The following is a 22,092-nucleotide window of genomic DNA, read 5'->3' as shown; positions in this document are numbered from 1 at the left end:
AATGTGATATCCTCTTATATATGGAAGGATACATTCCTTATAATGTGATATCCTCTTATATATGGAAGGATACATTCCTTATAATGTGATATCCTTTTAGTAAAGATGGTTATGTGATTTTTACCCATAAAGAACAATGACATTATCTTGGGAAAGGTTTCGCCTTTATTTGCTTTTATGTTTCATTAGGTTTTTGTTTGTTTGATTGATTGAGATAAGGCCTTGCTCTGCAGCCCTAGCTGGCCTGGAGCTGGTCCTGCCTCAGGCTGCTGAGTGCTGGGGTTAGAGGTGTGCCATCCTCTGTTTTGGGTATTTATTTAGCTTGCCATTACTTGCCCTTGCCCCCACCACAGAAACTTGTCAAGATTTTGCTACGCCTTTTAAATAACAGAACTTGCCAGGATATTTAAGTATGTGGCGGAATTCTACAGCTTAAAAAGCTAATGAAATTCGTGGGACTGAGTAAATGAAGTTTGGCTTTGAAACAGGGAATCTGACCAATGAAAGGAAGTAGGAGCTCTTGGGGCCGAGGAGACCTTCAGGAGTTTCAAGCACCACAAGCACTTATCCATACAGACACACATACAGACACATAATTTTTTTCTTTTCTTTTTTTTCTTTTTTTTGTTTTTGTTTTTGTTTTTTGTTTTTTTGTTTTTGTTTTTGTATTTTTTCGAGACAGGGTTTCTCTGTGTAGTCCTGGCTGTCCTGGAACTCACTCTGTAGACCAGGCTGGCCTCGAACTCAGAAATCCACCTTCCTCTGCCTCCTAAGTGCTGGGATTAAAGGCGTGCACCACCACGGCCAGCTCACACAATTTTAAGAAAATAACAATAAAAGTTACAAAAAACAATCTTTAGTCAGCCATTCATGGATAGTGCATCTCTGCCTCCACATATTTCTTATGAGGTGTTCTCAGCATCACTTCCTTTGTCCTTGTGCCTTTGCAGGCATGTTCCAGTAATTCAGTGAATGGAAATTCTGTAATCTCACACACAGACTCTCTGATTCCTCTCTCCCTCTCCACACACACACACACACACACACATGTCTATCATATGTATGTACAGTTTATCAAAAAGTTAAAATTAGAGTCAAGAATCTATATTTTATATGTAATCTTATTGAAAAAGAATCTTTTGACTTTAGATAGTAGTGACACTTGTAATAAACTTTGTATGATTTAGTAATGAGAAACTACTAAGTTCATTTTGATGTTTCTATGTTAATTATTGCACTCTTGTAAATGAGAGCTAGTTGTTAGAGGCTCTGCAAAATACAGTCAATAGAGATTAACTGCCCAGGAAGCCTATTTATAATTGATCTGCAATGATGATTTCTACCCTCTCACTGTAGAGCACATATAGCCTTCTAAAACCTTATTAACTTAAAAAAAAAAAAAAAGAAAGAAAAAAGTAGCCACCCCTCCCCAGCATGCTTAGGACATCCAACTGGGACCCAGTTATGAGAAGAATCCCTCAGCTGGTTATCTCTGCTTGTTTCCCCCATTGCTATGAAAATATGTTTCAGTCTGTGCCTTTGTGTAGCAAAATCAGGAAGGCTGTTCTTGAATTCTTCCTGGTTTCCATTCATCATTTTGTGATTAGTTGGTTGACAGCATTCAAATCTCACATGTGCCCTCTGGTTAAGTGACTTTAAAAGGAGCCCTTTTTCATTGTCGACTTTGAGAAGACTACAGTGAGCTGTGTAGTTCCTTTCAGAGTTCTATCCTAACTTGACTTAAAAATAACTTTGAAAACAGTTAGACCATCATGTATTTTGTAATACAGTTGGGTCTCTGCCGATTCCCAACCCCAAGATAAATGTGTTTGAACAGAAGCTTTCTCATTCATCATCAGCCTCAGCTTTCATCCACATTTATTTAATCATGATGCAAGCCCACAGCTTTGGTGTTGCAGTTCATCACCATGGAAGTGTTTCTGTCAACAAATCCTTGCTCTGCATCATAAAATGGGTTTTACAGGGAGAGGAAGATACCTTTTACTTCTGAGAGGCCTTCCCAGTCAGCCTGGATGTTGAGATGAGCTGCATTTAAAACAATAACTGGCAATATACCTGACTACACTACATTTTAACAGTTAAGTGTGTGGAATGGGAATGGAAAAGGGAAAAAGGCGAATTAGCTGTTCTGAAGTCGTCCTTTTAGAATGTGACTTGGGGACTCCATGTGTAATTTAATACGATCCTTTAAAAGCTGTGCTCTCTGCCCTGAGGTGTGGAGCGTGCTCAGGGGCTACAAGGAGCTTGGTGTCAATCTCTAGGAAGCTCTGGCAGAGATTTTCTTCATGTACCCTGTGAATGGCACAGCAACCACAGAAGAAATCACACGATTACCTCTGCTGCCACGTGGCGTGCTTATTTTTAAAAAGTCTTTTAACTTGAGCTCCTAACTATCTGCAGCTTTTATTTGCTTCTTGAGAGTTCTTTCAGAAATATAAATTGTATGCTTCTGATTGTAGCCTTACTCACAAGCGGGATAGGGCAGCACCCACATTAAGTAATTTTGGGAACCAAATAACACAGAACAAGAATTGCACTTTTGTTTTGAAGCAGAATGTCCAGAAGTTTATGTCATAGTGGCTGATTCCAGATTTAGATGTAATGTATGCTGTATGGGGATTTCAGTCTGCTTGAGAAACCTAACCAACCCTTGATAGTCAAAGTAACTTGTAGTTCCAAACTCACTTTCTGGCTTCCTGTCACATGCCAGAGCTTTTAATGTTTACCATCAGTGTATGTGTGTGCTCACTAATAGAAACATTTTACTATGCTTTTTATCCTGTCACCTGAAAACATTTTCTGACTCTTTTGATAGTTCTCTTTTGAGCACTAAAAATACTGAGGTACATATCAAGAATGGCATTAAGTTTGCCATAGTTATTTTGGTTCACTTTGAAGTCATGAAGCGGAACCACTTTCTCCTCCTATAATATGTGACCAGAACTATACATGACAAACAGCTCCTGCTTATCCTTCAGGAAAAATTATTGGACATTTTAAACAGGAAATAAATGATATTGTACATGCAGATATATAACACAGAATGATCAAATGAAAATTCAGCAAGCAATGGCAAAAGTAACAAACTATTTACTGTTTTATAATGTTAGGTAATTCACCAAGACAAGTTGCAGTCAAATTAAAGTGGGTTATGGAAAATGAAATACATAAAGATGTATTTATACAAGTGCAGACTAAATATTTTCCATACAGATATGTAAATAAAAAGATATACAGTAAGTGCACACTTGATGTGACTATGCAGGCAACACATAGTTAGTTCCAGATACTCTTGTACAGTCCATGCACAAATCTTCCCAAAGTACAGGTTTAGTCATTCTTTTAAGGGATTTGGAGGGGTGATTAAAAAGGGACTGAGTTCCTTGCAAGAATATCAGTATGAACTGGATGAGGGTGAGGGTGGTCAGTTATATATATTACTTACTGTAATTTGTGATTGTCGAGGAAGAGGTGTGGCTGTTGGTGTGATAGTAATACTGCTGGTGACTTTATTGGTTGTTTTGTTTAGTGCCCCATTAGTTAAGCCTTGAGTTCTGTTATCCTGCAGTGGTGCTGAAGGGCTGGTGGGTCTCATGGGGCCAGCCACAGCTTGCATGTAAGGACTTCCTAAGTGAATGTGGATTTTATTATCCTCAGTAGTTATCACACTTGAGCTGTTACTGTTTGAACGTTGAAACTGCCATGATGACTGCCGGTCTGGGGAGACTCTGAAAATTGCATGCTTGGCGCTGATTTCTATCGGCTCTGGGGAGCAGCCTTGCTCAGGAGAACTAGGTGAACCAGTCATAGCCAAAACCTGAATAGGTGACATTGTCCTTTCTGGAGTCACAGAACCACAGGACTCTGGGGTCTGTGCTCTGGCAAAGGTTGCCATGGTAACTGGTGGCATGCTTTGCTCTAAGTTCATAAGGCTTTCTGTAGAGCTTTTGGACTTAACTGGCGTTATAGAGGCGTTTTGGAGAATGGTAATCCTTTGCTTTGGGGTACCACAGTTTGGTATCACCGCTGTGCTGGTGTAGGAGTGAGGGCTCTCTGTGGTTGGACTTGTGATTTCAAGAGTAGCTGTATTTTGAGTGTGGTCTGGAGTAACCTTTATGTGAAGTGGCTGCCCAGGTGTGTGACTTAGAACTAGATCTCCAGGTTGCACAAAGTTGCCATTGGACTTAGTTTGTATTTTTCCATTCTGAGGATGGCCCTCCTTGGATTTCATCCAGGGAATCCACAGTTTCCTGTTCATAGGAAGAGAAGAAGACTGGCTGCATCTGAAGGACAGCACAGGCTCCTCCTCATTAGGGCCGTCATCCTGGTCCTCATTCTCCTCATAGAGCTGACCATTGATCACTGCTCTTTCCAGAGGAACGAGGCTCTTGTAGTCTGGTGGCTCACTGTCCGCTGCTTCCGTTTGAACTTCTTTAGAAAATACTTGTGGGTCAGAGATTCTTCTTCCGTTGACGTTAGGCCGGAGGCTCTTACTAAAATGCCGATACCTTTCTAACTCTTTAGTGAGGTTCTCAATCTCTCTTCCCAAATCTCTGTTCCTGTTTTCTTGTTGGTTTAGTTTCTTTTGCAGAAGGGAGTGGTCTCCCTGGAGGTGACATATTAGGTCCTCTGTGGCCATGTACTCATGAATTTTCTCTTTTAATGCATCCACTTCTCTGGACAGGTGTCCTGATTTCGCTTCTTCTTCCTGGAGCCTCCTAAAAAGCCACTGCTCGTGGCTGGACTCTGTCTTTTCGGCTAACTTGTACTTGGCAAGTTCCATCTTGGCATGTTCCAGCTCCTGAGACAGAAACTGAGCCTTGTCTCTCTCATTAGCATACCTCCGTTCTAAGATCTCGTACTCATCCTCTGTTTTCATGAGGTCATCCTCAATGGCTTTCATATCCTTTAGCTTCAGTTTCAGCTTTTCCACTTCTTGAGAGAGCTCTTTAATCTTATTGTTTTCTTGGTGTAATGCTGCTGTGGACTTACTGGAATCTTGGTTTAATTTGTTTTTTACAAAATCTTTCTCAATTGCTTCCAGGGACTGAAGCCTGTTTTTCAATATAGTAACTTTTGACAAGAGATCGTGTCCTTTCTCCTCTTCTGCTTTCAGTTTATTTCTGAGGTCATCTCTCTCCTTGGTTACACTGTACATCTTCTCTTCTGCATCAGTTTTGGACTTGAGTGCCCTCTTGGTTTCCTCAATTAACTTCTCAGTCACTGTTGTTACTTTATTTTGCTCTGCTTGGAGCTGAGAGGTGGTGCTTTGTAACTTATCTTCCGTTTGCTTTAATTTTTCACTCATTGTTTTGCGTTCATCTACAAGCATCACAGTTAATGTTTTCAGTTTAGTTAAATCATCCTTCAGTGTGCTTTCTGTCTTTTCTAGCCGACTTTCAATGACTTCTAGCTCTTTGATTCTGGCATTTAAACTCTCCAGCTCTTCAGACAACTGCTTTGTGGTCATCTTTTCTTTTTCTAAATTGCATTTCAGAGAGTAGCATTCTTGTTTGCTTTTGTCTAAAGCATCTTCTAATTTTTCCAGAGCCGTGATCCTTACACTCAGTTTGTCAACCTCTAGCTTGAAGTCTTTACTCTGTACTGTCTCTTTCTCAAGCCTCTTATTGAGGTCTCTGCACTGCTCCTCCATTTTTATGAGCTCTTCATCTTTCCCCTCCATGTCCAGCACGCGCTTCCTGAGCTCATCAACTTCATCCATGATGCCAGAGTTTCCATATTCTCCCTTGTTTATTTTGTCTTTTATATCCTGCAGCTCTTCCTCGGCTTTTCTTAAAGACCTGTTGGTCTCTTCTAACTCATCAATTTGCCGACTGAGTGCTGCCAGCTTCTGTCGGAGCTGGCAATTTTGACTGTCCTCATTGGTGAGCTTCGCCATAATTTTGTCTTGGTTTTGGTGAAACTCTGTGGTCTGTGTCTGAAGTTCTTTTTCTAGTCTGGTTGCCTTCTGCTCTTCTTCCTGCGCTCTGGCCTCAGCAAGGGCTAGCTTACCCTGTGTTTCCTTTGCACTTGTGGTCAGAGCTTGGATTTTCTGCCTTTGAAGGGTGAATTGAGCTGTAAGCCGTTGTTGTTCATCCACCACCATCAAAGCAAAGGACTTCAGCTTGGTCAGCTCCTCCTTCAGGGCCTTGATCCTCTTCTCCTTTTCTTGTTCCTTCTTTTCCTTGGACTCGGTTTCTTGATCAATTAGTTTCTTTAATCTGAAAATATAAGAGCACAGATTGCAGTTAGTGCTTTAGGAATTCACCAGCTGTAATTAACCTTCTTTGTAATGTAAAGCAATTGTTCATAGTTAACATCCTGAGAAGTGGCTGAGTTTGAGGGAAGAAACTCCTTATTAAAAGAAGAGAAAAAAACAAAACCCCCCAAAACCAGATACCTTGCTAAGTTATCTGTACTGGCTAGTTTTGTGTCAACTTGACACAGCTGGAGTTATCACAGAGAAAGGAGCTTCAGTTGGGGGGAAGTGCCTCCACGAGATCCAGCTGTAAGGCAGTTTCTCAATTAGGGATCAAGCGGGGAGGGCCCCTTGTGGGTGGTGCCAACTCTGGGCTGGTAGTCTTGGGTTCTATAAGAGAGCAGGCTGAGCAAGCCAATGGAGGCAAGCCAGTAAAGAACATCCCTCCATGGCTTCTGCTTCCTGCCCTGCTTGAGTTCCAGTCCTGACTTCCTTGGTGATGAACAGCAATGTGGAAGTATAAGCTGAATAAACCCTTTCCTCCCCAACTTGCTTCTTGGTCATGATGTTTGTGCAGTAATAGAAACCTTGACTAAGATAGTATCTTTTAAAATTTGTTTAACATTGATTAGTAACAATTCAAGTTCACCGTTAGGCTTAGAAGAGTATAGGCAATGATTAGCATGATCCCCGGATAAGTCTAACCTCAAAGCTGTAAAGGAAGGTACAGACTTAAGATTTCAGTTAGACTTGGCTTTGAAACTACACCGGCCCTGACCAGCTAATTAACCTACACAGTTCTCCATTTCCTCAAATGATCTCAGGGGCTTTTTGTGAAAGTGAGGCAATTCATCCATCTAACATTATCTCAGTCCTGGCATTTGGTAAACATTTGATAGCTGTTGCCATGGCACTTTTTAAATTACTCATTCTTGCCCTGTGTTAAGTGGCTTGCTTGAGCCATTATGCATGTGATATATTACTAGTTACTGTTTAACACGTTGGTTATTAGGTAAAATAGCATTTTATTCTATTCGTTTAGATGTTATGGACAGCACAGATAGATCTCTGTGTATTAAAATGTTGATTTGCACTAATAAGATAGCGTGTTGTCTTATTATGCCACTTCATGTGTCTTTGTCTACTGATCGTCATGTAAGAGGGGAGCTAAAGCAACTGAGTTAGGGTTTGGACTGTTCTAACATGTTCAAAGGCAAGGAGCTTGACAGTAAAGAGCTTCCTGATAAGAAATCCAGGGCTAGAAATAAAGAAACCCTGTTAGTAGGAACATAGAATTCCTCTTAAATGACTCTAACACACTATTTTTCTTCGTTTAAAATTATCTATCGACGATAGGAAGACATTTCCATGCAGAATATATGTTCTTTCCCATGCACTTGGTTACCTCTGTAGAGATGATACAGTTTTAAACTTATGAGTCTCTTAATTATACTGGAATGGGCTAATTATAGAGGATGTAATTGCAGCGCTGTGGTATGTTGCAGAAGCTAAAATAGAATGGAATTACTGAAAAGTAAAAGGAATAACTACTTGAAAATATAAATATGTGCTTTTTAATCAAGCCTGTAGAGTTCATAATATGTCAATAAGCCTGTTTAAGCCAGCCTGTCTGCCTATCTGTCTGTCTGTCTGTCTGTCTATCTATCTATCTATCTTGTAATTCTGCTGAGGCTGTCCTTGAACATGGTCCTTTCTGCCTTATTTAAGATTATAGTACTTTACCATGCCTGGCTCAATAAATCTATTCTATTCTTGCTAATTAACTAACAGTCTGCTGTCTTTTATCCTTGTCCTAGAGCACTTGTAAATTAAGAATCTGAGAGAACTTTTTTTAAAGTAAACAAATTTAGGGCTGTCTGGAGAATAAAGACTTCTTTATGAGATCCTAATCTGTTTTTTTGTATAATATAGAAGAAGGAAAAATGAGCATGCTTAAAATAATCACATAGTGTAAGAATTCTTAAGCTTTTTGGGTGATAGGATCTTGTTTTAGTTTGTCCTGTTTGGAGGATCTGACAAAAGGCTGACATGTAAAGTTCAGAAGCTACTGGGCAGGATGCTGGGGTGTGGCTGCTGGTGACCTCATCTGTGGTCTTGGCAGGAGACTTCATGACTCTCCCTGCCCGAGACACCTGGAAGCCTGAGAACCATGGCCACTTCTTCCTGGAGGTTAGAGATTTGTAGTTCACTGCAAGGGTCAGGGTAAGCAGAATGTGGCAGAACAGCTCCACAAACCTGAGTAGAGTTGCTGCTCTACCTTAGCTTCCTTTTCACAGTTGGTGATAACAAGGCATTGCAGCAGCTCAGTGTCTTCCTTTACTAGAGAATAATTTCACAACAACTCTCAAGGATTTCTTAGCTTTTTAAACAAGAGCACATCCTGTCCCCTCTTTCCGAAAGGGGGATAGGTTTTCTTAGTATGTAAGGAAGGGAAGGTATTTTTTTAAGTACAGTAAAAGACCCTTAAAGTGAAATAACTAACTCCTGTCACTAGAGTAACCAGCTTATTGTGCTCCGTATTTTGGCGGCAAGCTTGGTGCACCTTTCCAGCATGATGGAAGTGTCATTCACCTTCTTCCTGGTTTTCATAATCTCGCGGATATGTCCATCTCGGTAAGCTCCACCTCCAAGGCAAACATACAGAACTGATGAGGCCAGGAGATTTGCTCCAATCTGAGGAACATGCACACCTAGTGATACTATCCTCCCTGCTGACTAGGCTCAATTTTTACACTTAATTTTTACACGATGCAAATTCAAGCCAGACTGTAGACCACATCCCGGAATTGATCCAGACACATGGTGTCTATCAGGGAAACTATCTGAATTGGAACTGGAGTTATTCAATGGATCCATTGAATATGGATCACATATATATATATATGTGATCTTGTAAACCTTATTCTTTTAACACCTACATTTTTTAAAAGTTCAAGTTGAAATTGGTATAGAAGATACATTTTACTCTCTACCATTCAATCTAAAAATATCCATTAACAAACTAGGAAGTCAAGTCATTCTTTGGGAAGAGAGTCTAATTTTTAAGTGATAACTGTGTAGGAATGTGTCCTAAGGTTTCCCCAGTGTCCCCAGATGAGCTCAGATAAGTAAGTACTGCTTTCTATCTGGAGGCTCTATCTTAAGCTGCTATTGTTCCTGCGCTCTCTTCGGGATTCTCTGTAGCTCACTCTAGAGGAGTTTTAAGCCTAGGAATATTCTTTTGGTAAGCATTTGCTAAGTATGGAGGCTACTTTGAAAGGGTTGTTGGGAAGAGAGAGCTCACTGGACACAAACTTATTAGGCAAATGAGATTCAGAGAGTGTATGGGAAATGTGAACGTAAGCATTGGTTTCCTTTACGTTCTCCATGGTTGCAGCCCTGTGAAGTTTGTGTGCCCTTGGGGTGTACATGCACCTCCATTTGAAGACTAATGTCTTGAAGGACTCATGTTCATACTCAAATACTGACATTACAGGATTACAAGAACATCCTGTCCAATAAAAACAGGTCGAGGAAGCTTAATTTATTGACACAAATGTGACGTAAAGAAATCCAAACTAGCTTAAAGCAATGTCTTATTATAGCTTTTTTTTTTTTTAAAGAGTTTCTTTTATGGCTCAAAGTTGTTTTAACTTACTGTGGTTCATCACTATTATTATGTACAATGCCAATTACTTGCTTTTTCAAAAATATCACATATGACATCTTGAGTGATTTTGTACCAACCATAATGCTGGCTTTTCAATATGAATGACATTCAGAGAGTCTTTTTCAGTTTTTATTTATATGCATATATGTCAACATGCATCAGCCTGTATTTTTTCTTCTCAGTGTGACATGGTTAATAATATGCAGCATATAATGTACACACAAAACAGATGGTGCCCATCTAAATGCTGTATAGCCAGTCATACCCATAGAATTTATTTTACAGTTCTTACCATGTTTGTTTTTATATTATTTATGGACATCATAATCAACCTCACTAAAATATTAACTTCTTGAAAATACACCATGCATGTAAGGGGTTTATGTTTTTCACACTGGTTCCTGAGAAGTCCTATGGAAGGAACCAAATGAGTGAGTGTTTGAATGAATGGATGAATGAATGAATGAATGAATGAATTTTGTTTGAATGGATGACTAGAACAATGAACAAATATGCCATCATATGGAGAATGTTAGCATTGTCCTAAGCAGTTTTGTTTACTTTTTAAAGACAGTTTTCTAGTGCTTAGCATACAGGTTTTAGGCATGTAAGTAAATGTGGTGTAAGTAGGCTTCTTCCTCAGTGTTTTCTAAATACATCATTGTCTCTATTTCATAATTACGGAGCCTCTAAAAAAAAAAAAAAACAAGACTGCTAGAACCATTTCTTTCTTTCTCCACATCTTTGCACCCTGACTCTGTCTGGTTATTTGGTTAGGAGAGTTTCAATGGTCACATGCTAGCCCATCATGTTCCTTTGATCATTTCACCTCTGCAAAGGAGAAATAGAGGCTACTCTGATCCTTTTTGTTGTTGTTGATTTGGTACACTGATCCATAAGCAGAATACTGCATCCACACACTGCTTTCTTCACATTTATATGTGTGCTCTCCTTGCTGTCAGTTCTGGTACTTGTGGTTGTGCTATACCCCATTTTATGTTGTTTTTAATTCTTGTCTTCTGATGTCATTTTAAGCATTGCATTGTACTGATAACAAGTTGTAGCAGTGTGAGGAGTAATACATGGAGTTTGTTGGAAAGCTTCCTCCTTTTAAGGTAGTTACTGTCATTTATGTTTCCTGCTGTGCTCCTTGCCTTGTCAATGGCACTTTTCACTGTTTAGTCTCATTTTTAGGAGCATTCATAAAAATACTTATGACCAGCCTTTTTTATTCTGTGTATGCTGCTTCCTTTTATTTATCTTACAAGTCAAAGGGTTGTTCTTTTTCCCCCTTTTAATTACAGTTACCGCATACCACAGCTATGCTGTAATGCTCAGTTCATCTGACTTGGTCAGCAAGATCTACAAGAACAGTCAGAAGTTTTTAAAGTTTTTTTTTTTTTTTTTTTGGCATCTGTTAGCCAAGTATGAGTGTACATCTGTGTCTGCTTTATGTCTCTGTTACCGAAGAGCCTGTCATCATTGTTGAGATCATTTAGAGATACCATAGATGGGCCCAGATTCAGCAAGCTGAGTTACTATTTTTCTTCACTGTGAAGTAAGAATTAGAGTATGAGGTAAAGGAGAGGAGGTGGTTTGGATATATATGAAAAAAGTGAGGTAGGACTCATAATTTGGACAATCTTACTTAGTTCTCTGTCTGTCAGAGAAATAACAGAGCTTGGGAAATGTCATCAGATAAACAGAATTCTGGGAGGGTTTCAGAGCAGGAACTGGTAAAAGAACAAAGTAATAGACTGAAGGTTCCCTTAAAGAAAAATGCTAGAAGGTTAGATTACAGAATTAATAAAAGGCCAAGTTCAGAGAGTCGGAGAGGAAAAGAATATATTTCATCTTAAAGCCAAAGGAGGTACCTGTGAAATCTGGGCTAGCAAAGATACTCTCCCCCCCCCCAGCCTGCACAGCAGGTGGCCACTTGGAAGCCTTGGGCTGGGCCTGGGAAAGGAAATGGACCTGGGACAGAAGACTACCTTGTTGAGTTTTGTCAGCATGAGCTGACTTGTGAGTTGTCTGCTCCTGAGCTATATAGTATCAGGAATCTTTCTACTTAGAACATTTATGCTAATGAGTGCTGGCTTAATGGCACTGATGTGGGCCTGGATGTAGCATTTGTCTAGCATGCCAGAGGTACTGGGCTTAATCCCCAGTACTACAACAAGAACAGATATAAAACAAAAGATTTTAAAGTGCTACAAATCTTTTGACCCAGCCATCTTTCAGTTCAAAATTTTTATACTAAGAAGTATTTAGATTTTCTTTTTGCTATTTGTGTGAACGATTAGGGGAAGTCGCAGTAGCAAGAAGGAACTTTAACCAAAAGCATATACTACTGAAATTGTACGGAGAACCTACTGACTTCTGGGGGTAAGGGGACAGGGTCACCTTTGCTCACTCCCTTCTGAAATGTGCTCCTTAGCTATTTAGAAAAGACGCCTCAGATCCAGTGTTCTCCCTTTCCAGACTTTACATTTTGGTTGATACCATGTTCTCTGTCTTTCCAAGTGAACAGGTTTTTCAATCCTCACCAGACCCAGTTTCAGGTAGAGTTCTCCTTGAACTTCCTAGGTCTTCTTGGGCCTGCCACAGCCATGACAGAACTGCTCTGTGGACTTCTCTTTAGGGGGAAGCATTCAAAGTTACTTGACATGAGATGCTTTGGATTATCATGAAGCCTGTCTTCCTAACAGTGTTGTGGCACCTAGCAGAACTCTGTCAGGTGGGAGTGGTGTCTGGTTCTTAATACTGGGACTGCTTGTTCTCATTATCCTTTCCCACCCTCCTCCTGAGCTTCACCTTTTACCTTCTTTTGTTCCTTTACATTTGCCTTCTTTCACCTAGGGCTTGTTCCCCACTCTCCTTACTAGTAGTTGACAATAAGTAATGTGGATAGTTGAGTGACAGTAGCCTGTGTTCTGGTCAACCCTGAAGCATGCGTTAGTGGTCTGTTCCAACTAATGAGAAATGTCTGCACACATTATAGATGTGCCAGCACTCAGAGGTTGAGATGGAGAATTGTCTGGCTAAGAATTGCCATTTAGGATGAGTTAATTTATGGGAAAACTTTTCTAAAAATATTCTTGTAGTAGTTACCTCTGGTATTCATAACTTTTCCTTATCCGCTGCTCAATTGTATTTTTGAGATCAGCCATTAGTTTTCATTTCTTTTTTTGTTCACAGATCTACTCTTCAGTTCTTCTCTCTTCCCAGAAGAAAGTGAATGTACAATTTCCAGTGCAGTGCGGCGTACCAAATGGATGTCAATAGCTGACCTCCCCAAAGCCTGTCTGACACTCGAGTCAAACTTATTCTTCCTCCTATAAATGTGAAAGTGCACCTTCTCTGCTGGGCTCACAACTCAGACTTGATCTGTTTGGGCATGCAAAGGTGGCAGGGTGGGCCAGCTGACTTAGGATAGACCTGAAGGGCACAGCCTTTTGGGTTTTTTGTTTTTGTTTTCTTGTAAATATTTGGTAGGCTTTGCTTCTTGAGTTAAAAATAAGTTGTTAAGACCACTAAGATTATGTATGTTTTGTGATCTGTTCAAAAAAAAAAAAAACAGAATTGGAGGATGCAGCTATGCAAAGCTGCCTCCCTCCTGAGAACATAAGAGGTTGAAAGATAGGAACTGGTAACTTAAGGTTTTTATGTTGGGAGATTTTTGACAGGATCTCCTTAGAATAGTTCAAGTTGCCCTTGAATTTGCCATCTCCCTGTCTCAGCCTCTAGGTGTCTGCATCACCATTAGTGGCTCATATTGCTCCAGTATTGAATTTGTAGTTGATTTTATATGCTTTTAATATGAAATTCAGTCTTTGTTTACAGATTAGTATTTGCAAATAAATATCTCAACATTTGAACATTAAAAGTTGGATCCCACTTTGTTATTTATCTTCTAAACTGTAACTACTGATGCTAATTTTTTCCTGTACCTTCCAGACTAGAGTGTCTAGAAACAGACAACTATAAGGTCCCCAGTCTCGCCTCTTACATGAATACTACTTAATTCACTCTTTTTGTCATACAGCCCTTCTTGGAGATTAGTCCAATAGATCACTGTCCTGAAGCAGGGGCAGAAAAAAGTAAATTAATCTGGTTATGAAGTAAGTCTTCACAATTTTCATGGCAAAATTTGCCAGACCTTAAAAGACAAAATAATGGATAAAGTTATGGGAACTAGACTTGCTTTTGAAAGTTTTTAGTAGGGAGATAAATTCTAATAGTGAAATATTGATGTAAAACAGCACCTTGCTGTATATTCCTGCCATTGAGCTTACAGCTTTTTGGTAGTCTTGGAACTGGACTCTAGGTCCCAGTGTGTTGCTATGTGGCACCCACACAAGAGGATACAGACACTGAAGGTCTTTAGTGTCCCACCTGATTTTACTTAATTCTTTTAGCTGTATAAGCAAGCACTTATCTTTACAGGATGAAGAGGGACTAAACATCTATAATTTAGAGCAGTTAACTTACTGAACAGCACAGATAACCAAACCAGAATGAGAATATGTTGGCAGCTAAACCTGTGCTTCACACAGTCACCTGCCCACCCCCACTTAACCATGTCACATGAGAGAGAACACACAGGCTGTGGAAGAGTTTGCTGTTTCTCCCCTTTGCTCACTTTGCCCTAGTCATACCAGGTTTTGAGTTTTCTGTGTGCCTGTTTTGAGTCTCCCCTTGTGTACTAGCTAGTTTTCTGTCAACTTGCACAGCTGGAGTTATCACAGAGAAAGGAGCTTCAGTTGGGGAAATGCCTCCATGAGATCCAGCTGTAAGGCATTTTCTCAATTAGTGATCAAGGGGGGAGGTCCCTTGTGGGTGGTGCCATCTCTGGGCTGGTAGTCTTGGTTCTATAAGAGAGCAGGCTGAGCAAGCCAGGGGAAGCAAGCCAGTAAAGAACATCCCTCCATGGCTTATGCATCAGCTCCTGCTTTCTGACCTGCTTGAGTTCCAGTCCTGACTTCCTTTGGTGATAAACAGCAATGTGGAAAATGTAAGCTGAATAAACCCTTTCCTCCCCAACTTGCTTCTTGGTCATGATGTTTGTGCAGGAATAGAAACCCTGACTAAGACACCTTGGGAGGTACAGGATTCTTACCTTATCTAGCCCCATTTACCATACCAGCTATTGCTTAGTTATGTGCTTATTCCTTAGAATATAAACTTCAGGAAATGAAAGAAATGGCTTAGTGGTTAAGTGCTTTGGCTTCTCTTCCAAAGGACTCGTGTTCAATTCCCAGCACCTACATGATGGTCGGACACCCTCTTCTGATGTCAGTAGGCACAAGGTATGCATGTAGAGCAATATACATGCAGGCAATACACTTCTACACTTAAAATAAAGCTAGAAAAAAGGATATAAACTTTATAGGTAGAGGTTTTGTGTGTGTATGTGGGGGTTGGTTATGTGTGTTCATTCATGTGCATCTTACTTAGTAAACTGGCCAATCACTGGTATCTGTTATATTCAGTGCTTCATTTCCACCTTGAAAATAGCGCATAGTATTTACTTGATATGCAGTAGATACTTGAATGGACAAATACCTGTTCTACTTTTGTATCAGATACAATATTAGGGAGTTAGAGGATAAATATAAATAGCAGACACACAGTAGTCCCTTTCCTCTATAGTGTGGAAATAATAGAAATGGTTGAGCAATTGTTTTATAGCATGTAGAATCACTGTCCTTACTTTATAAGTGAGCACTCAGTCAGGCTCAGAAAACTTTAGTAATTTAGTGTGCTAGAATATCCTACCTGTCAAAGGCAGGAAGAGTCACTACTACTAGCCATTGGTTTGTTCTCTATGGGCCCATGGCACTTTGAACCGTGGTTATGGACGTTAACAAATAGCCTCTTCATCATTGTAATAATATAGCATGTTTAGTCATTCAGCATAAATTTGTAATTATTTTTGGATAGTTTTAAAAATTGTGACTTTGCCAGTACTAACATCTCACAGTCCCTAGAGGAGGTAAGTGTCATAAATACCGTTTCCATAGAGCATTCATTTTAAGGAACTTTTACGTTCTCGGAAAATATTTTTAACAGACAGCGTTTTCTCAGCGTCTTGAAGGGCATAATAACTGTATGTCCTTGGAAATGCTTGAATCATTTTAGCTTGTTCATAATATTTATATGTATTTCTCTTATTAAAAATTATATTTAACTATTCTTTTATATCTTAGTAGATTGAGGAAGTAGAAGTAGATTTTCTAGAAGAGTATTCTAACAGTTGTTAAATTTTTCAAAATCTCATTGATTACTCCTCCACCCCACCCCCCTTTTTTAACTTTTCTAGACCTCGTTATTTTCATTCAGATATTGGAAGTATCTATTTGAAAGATTAGCACAATTCCTTTTAACACTCATTTATGGGTTGGTTTTGTCTCTCGTGATCTCCTTAAAAATAGTTGTAAGGAATATATCTTTCTTTGGGTGTTTTTGAACATATTTCCAAAATCATAACCCCAATTTTTTTAGCCTTTTTTCCCTCCCTTCCCCCTCCCTCCCTCCCTTCCTCCCTCCCTCCCTCCCTTCCTCTTTCCTTTTCTTCCTGTTACCCTCTTCCTCAATTTTCTCTTTCTTTGACTTGCTTAATGAATTTATTGGCATTAAGACATCCAAGCAAGGACCGGTCATGAGCCAGAGTGGATGAGTTCACAGGTTTTCACCTCCTCGTAAGGAGCCTGGCTTTCCACACAGAGGCAGCGGCTAGCATGGTATGCTTGGGAAACCAAACATTTCCAAACTTGTTTGAGGGAAATTCAAACTTCAGAAATTTTAAAACCACAACAACAGAGGCTTTTGGTTTACTGTGACTACTGAAATCATACAGTTTGCCATGGAAACTGGGTAGATAAAAATACCGAGAGTGTAAAATGAGAAACATTTTAATTCTTAGAGGGGACTTGGGGTTTTGGTTTGGTTTCGTTCTTCATTTTAACTGTAATAAATTAGGGAAATGGGAACATTTAATAGTATTTAGAGGGTAGAGGAGTTGAAGAGTGGGTTGTTACTCTGTAGCTTGTTTTCTTGTTAAAAGGACTACAGTGGCCATTCTCTGTCTGCCATCACCAACTTTTCTTAGTTCCCGATGACCTAAGCATTACTTCATGACTTTGGGAAGCTACAGTTTGAGGCTATATGTAAAACCAAATTACAGGCAGGCGGAAAACATTTTGTTTCTGCTTTTTCTTTTCTAAAATATATTGGAGCACAGGTAACTATTGTCTTACGGTTTTGTTTTACATACCCTTTACACTCATTGTACAAATTAAAATTATGTTGGTTATCAGAGCCTTAATTTCCCCTAGTCCGATACTCCAGAGCAGTTTGGGTTACGTTTTCGTTTTCTTTTTTTCTTTTCTTTTCTTTTTTTTTTTCTTTTGGTTTTTTGAGACAGGGTTTCTCTATATAGCCCTGGCTGTCCTGGAACTCACTCTGTAGACCAGGTTGGCCTCGAACTCAGAAATCCGCCTGCCTCTGCCTCCCGAGTGCTGGGATTAAAGGCGTGCGCCACCACCGCCCGGCACGTTTTCATTTTCTAACATCTCTGATCCTTCAGAAAAACCGTGGGTATAAGCATTGGGTTGCAGCTGATGTCTAAGCTCAGGCTCATGACATGAATCTTGCTGTACTCTAGGCCCTTCCATCAAGAAGTCAATATCCAGCAACAGTTTTCCAACACACATGACCACAACTCAATACCTGACGTCTCTTGGTTGACTCTGTGTGCTAGTAAAATGTTAGTCACAGTAGTTATGTTTCTCTTTGTAAGGCATGGTCTATGTATGGCAAAATTAAAGAGAAGCCTCCAAGTGTATTTTATGTTTGCTGTATGAATACCCATCCATAAAACTATAGTTTATCATTCATTGTGACTTTTAAGAGCAGGCGAACTTTCATGTTTTCATTAGTTAAAAAGCTACTGGGTTCGGGGGAAGCAAAACTAGACTTTGTAAACAGTTGAAGAACCAATTTTAACAAGTCCCATTTCAATAGGCAGGGAATCTGGACCAGAATGCTCTCAAGACATACTGCTGGCCTTCAGGAAAAAGGCAGTAGTTTTGTGACTAAGATCTGGAAAGCCTTGGACAATCCTCAGACCTCTGTTCCATAAAAAAAAAAAAAAGCCTCCAGCAACCTTTAGAGTTTTTCTTCCTTCCTTTTCTGTTTAATGTTGTGTACAAGTTAATATGTCAAGAGATCACATGGCTTAGCAAGCCTTAGTGGGTTGTAACTATATTGAGAGCCTTATTTGGAATTTCATGATGTTCAGATTTTTGCTCCTTTCTATAGAAAGCATTTGTTGTAGTCAAAGTTAAGCTGCAGTTAAAAGCAAAGAAGCAAACCTTAGTGTTCTGACACTTAAAATGTCATACTAAATTGAAAATACTTGAAACTTCATTTGTATGCCTCTAACGCTGAAGCTCGGTTAAGTTTCAAGATTAAACAGGTTCCAGAATAGTTTTTAAACCTTTTGTGTTACTTGCTCTCTTCTATACATTAATAGCTCAGTAACTCGGGTCTTACTTCAAGGCACCTTTGACACCTTTAGGAGAGCTGTGGGTTTTGCATGGGGTGAGATTACCTTCTAGCAGGGGAACTGGCATCAAGGAAAACTTCTCTCTCAGTGCCTGAGATTAGGTCAGAAACAGGTTTGCTCTGGTAAGCTCGGTCCTTTACTTGATTGCTGGGTGTCAGAGAACCTGAGCTCCTCTGGACTGCATCCTACAAAGCATTTCCTGGGTCCTGAGGCAACCCCTCTATCTCAGCCAGGGAGACGATAATAGTAAGCCCAGTCAAATAGGGAGCCTTGTAGGAACACAGGCATAACTTAGTCATAGGTACCATTTACTGAACATCTGCTCTAAGAATGGAACTATGCCAGCTACTTCCGCAGCACACATAATCCATTCACCTTAAACACTGAAATCTTTTAAGTTGTCTTCCTTTCCATGGAAGTGCTGGCTGCTGTGAGGGCTAACTAGTGGGTTCAATCACTGTGTGTAACTTGACCTGATTTTAAATTTTTCTTTTACATTTTACTTTAGGCTCTTTGCCTAGTAGACTTTAATGGAATAAACCCAACCCCTCTACAGTGTTCAGAAGTCCAGTGGCATTTCCCTTTTTGTGAGCAGTTCTTTGAGTTGTCTAACTCTGGCCTACCTCCATTCTACAGTCTTCACAGCCTTTAGTTTTATGATATCTATTCAATATTGTCTTGTACTGCTTTTTAATTTGTTTTAATATATTGTTTGCTCTTAAAGGATCGATATACTTCTATACCCTTCACTAGGTATATATTGGACTCTATATACCCAAGAAAAAACATTTTCTTGGACTATAATAACCCTCCTTGAATGAGTGGGCTAAAAGTCTCAGAGCACAAGAAATGGAGCTCTCGTACCTGTCACTTCTCCCTTTGCTGTGAGGAGAGGAACACTGGGAGGCAAAGGCAGATGAGGTCAGGTAGGAGGACTTGGCCAGGAAGTCTGACCTTTGTCTTAGATTCCTTGTATATATGCTCTACCTAATGTGCTCAGTGAGACTGTAAGAAGACTCCTGCAGAGTATAATGTGGAAAGAGGTGAATGGAACCGCAAATCCCTAAAGTTGTGGCCTTTATTTGACAGGTCCCCATACTGTTGTATAAACATGCGTGTATGTTTATATATACAACTTTTATATCTTATAAATGTTTTTTTATTTTTATATAAGGCCTCCTACCTGTGCCATTTCATACATGATGGGTTGAATGTTTATGTTAACACTGAATGAAGAGATGCTATTTTTAAATGGTAATCTTCCCTGTAGCCAGAGGATTCATTTCCCACAAATTCCAGAGTGATTCACCTCTTTTGTTGTTCCCAATTAGCAGACTCACAAGCTAAGACTAAGTGACTTAGACAGCATCTCTGCATTCCTTTGGGTTCAGCAAAAAAAAAAGCAAAAACCAAAAAAAAAAAAAAACCCCCAACAACCCAGGCCATTTCCCATGTGCTCCTTAGCCTAGCTGTTCCTTTCTTCAAGTTTAACAGTTGCAGTCAGTCAGGCCAAATGCAATGAATATTGTACATTCCTCTTATGATCTGCTCAAGAGATTGTTTTTGTTTTGATTTGCATTTTTAAAAATGTCAGAGAGGAAAAAAAAATCACCTTTAAACTTTTGTTCCCAGACTAGTGGGCTATGAGACACCATAAATCAGGCCATTCTGCTTTTGTCAGAGCAGCCTATCTCAAAAGACTTCCCTCATCCCTGAGGCTGTTCCATCAATGATTTGGAGCTCTTGCAGGGCTAATGTCCTTATGTTAGGCCAAGCTGCACTAATCTATTTGTATTGATAGATCAATTTTTAAATAAATTCTCTACTTGATCAGAATTCCTATAAGGACTATTGCCCACAGTTCAGTCTTTCCCCAAATACTGAGATACTTGGGGTAGATGACATTGTTTCCTTTATGAGGTTTGGGGAAACAAGGGTACAAGAGGCTGGACCAGTGAATGAATGGCAGAGCCTATTATTCTTAAAACTCTTTGTCCAATGAGACAATACTATTTGTCTGTAACCAGTAGCATCACTAACAAGCAAGCTCAGCAATTAATTATATTCTGTTATTTCATTTTTGGGGGGTGGGGTGGGGTGTCAAGGAGGCAGCTGAGCTAAGAATCTGTCCAGGTTGGCTGTGAACCCTTTCTTTAACCAAGGATGATTGTGAATTCTTGACTTCTTCCTTTACCTCTCCAGTACTGGGATCAAAAGCATGCACCCAACCACATCAGGCTCTGGTTTTTGGTGTGTTTGTGTGTGTGTGTGTGTGTGTGTGTGTGTGTGTGTGTGTGTGTGTGTGTGTGTTTTAATTTCGGTATTGATTAATTTTTATCACCAGCTAATCTCTGTGATCTAGTGTTTCACTTAACTCAGTGAGAGGCAGAGATGGGACCAAGGACAACTGAAGCCACAGGCACTGGTGAGTCTGTTCTTCATCATCAGTTCAAAAGCTAGGCTAAGAGGTTAAAGCTAGTGCTAAGAGGTTAGTGACAAGGTTCGGTGTGTGGTGATCTTGCTTGCTGTCCCACCAGACCATCTTATTCTTAGCAAAGTTTGCTTGCTGTTTCTGAAACAAGATTTAAGAAAGACCTACACTGGATTCATAGTAGGCAGTGAAGTTGCCTAACTATGGAATTAGGAAAAAATACCTCTCACAGAAATTTAGCTATAGGAAGTACACACAGAAACTCTGGAATCAAAGTCCAAAGGAAGACAGTCTGCTCCTTCCAGTCACATGGAGTGTTAGTCATTTGACCGCAGCTTTTACCTTCCAAGCCCACGGCCAAGGGACAGAGAGCAGGGATCCAGAGGAGTCCCTTCTTCATTAGGGAGAAACCACTATACTATGCTGCGTTCTTTCATGCCCTACGGCAATTCACCTGGTGCTCTTTCACCACTTTCAATCTCATTATTTGGGTGAAGGAGTTAAAGGCAATAGAGAGATGGGCCAAGAGCTGGGAAGCTGTTGACTGTAGTCTGTGTATACAATATATCTGGAAGTTTAAAGCAGTTTCACTGCCCTGACTCCATTGACTCTGGTTTGTTTTCTGGCCTTTTTATTCCTAAGTCAATTCTGTAGTTAATTCAGATAGTGGCAGAGATGTGCTTGGGACTCATGATCAAAATGTAGAAGGGGCCCTCCTCAGCCCATCATTGGCAGGGTATACCTTCTTCAAAGTCAGGAGCTTCTGGGTTGGAGGATCATTTATTCATACGTGTATCTAATATCCTTCTTGTCCTAGTGACACACCTAGTAACAATAGCTAGCTGCTGCCCTAGATGCTAGGGAGAAAGCTGGTTGTAAAAGTGATACTGAAGTACTTTATAATCCCAGATATAGACAATAAAGTAGTTAATGTATGATATGTTTCAGTGTGTGGTGTCAGGGTAAAGAAAGCCAGGTATCACCAGTCATAAATGGCCTTCCAAGGTGACTTTGCTGCATTTTATGGGAGAAAGTCTTTTAAAGGGATTAAGTCTCTGGTTTTGAGAGAGGGCTTCTTGACAGCTAAGGAGGTTGGTGGGTTACAGACTTGACAGCTTAGGTTGGTGGGTTACAGACTTGAAGCTAAGGAGGTTGGTGGGTTACAGACTTGACAGCTAAGGAGGTTGGTGGGTTACAGACTT

At 40.0% G+C, this 22,092-nt stretch overlaps 2 protein-coding genes across 4 annotated transcripts in view; one reads left to right on the top strand and one right to left on the bottom strand.

Moving 5' to 3' along the window:
- The window catches only part of Cmss1 (cms1 ribosomal small subunit homolog), a 299,845-nt gene that overhangs the window by 23,741 nt on the left and 254,012 nt on the right, over positions 1 to 22,092 (top strand). The window lies entirely within an intron of this gene.
- Positions 1 to 22,092, bottom strand: part of Filip1l (filamin A interacting protein 1 like) — a 240,257-nt gene that overhangs the window by 20,810 nt on the left and 197,355 nt on the right. For all 3 annotated transcript variants that reach the window (XM_021209006.2, XM_029544543.1, XM_021209007.2), the window contains one exon: positions 3,467 to 6,242. In XM_021209006.2, coding sequence (XP_021064665.2) covers positions 3,467 to 6,242 — 2,776 coding nt within the window. The remainder of the gene's footprint in view (positions 1 to 3,466; positions 6,243 to 22,092) is intronic.

This window comes from Mus pahari, chromosome 12 (genome assembly GCF_900095145.1).
Source record: "Mus pahari chromosome 12, PAHARI_EIJ_v1.1, whole genome shotgun sequence".
Taxonomy (NCBI): domain Eukaryota; kingdom Metazoa; phylum Chordata; class Mammalia; order Rodentia; family Muridae; genus Mus; species Mus pahari.
Note: the sequence above shows the minus strand (reverse complement) of the source record. Positions and strands in the feature narration are given on the sequence as shown.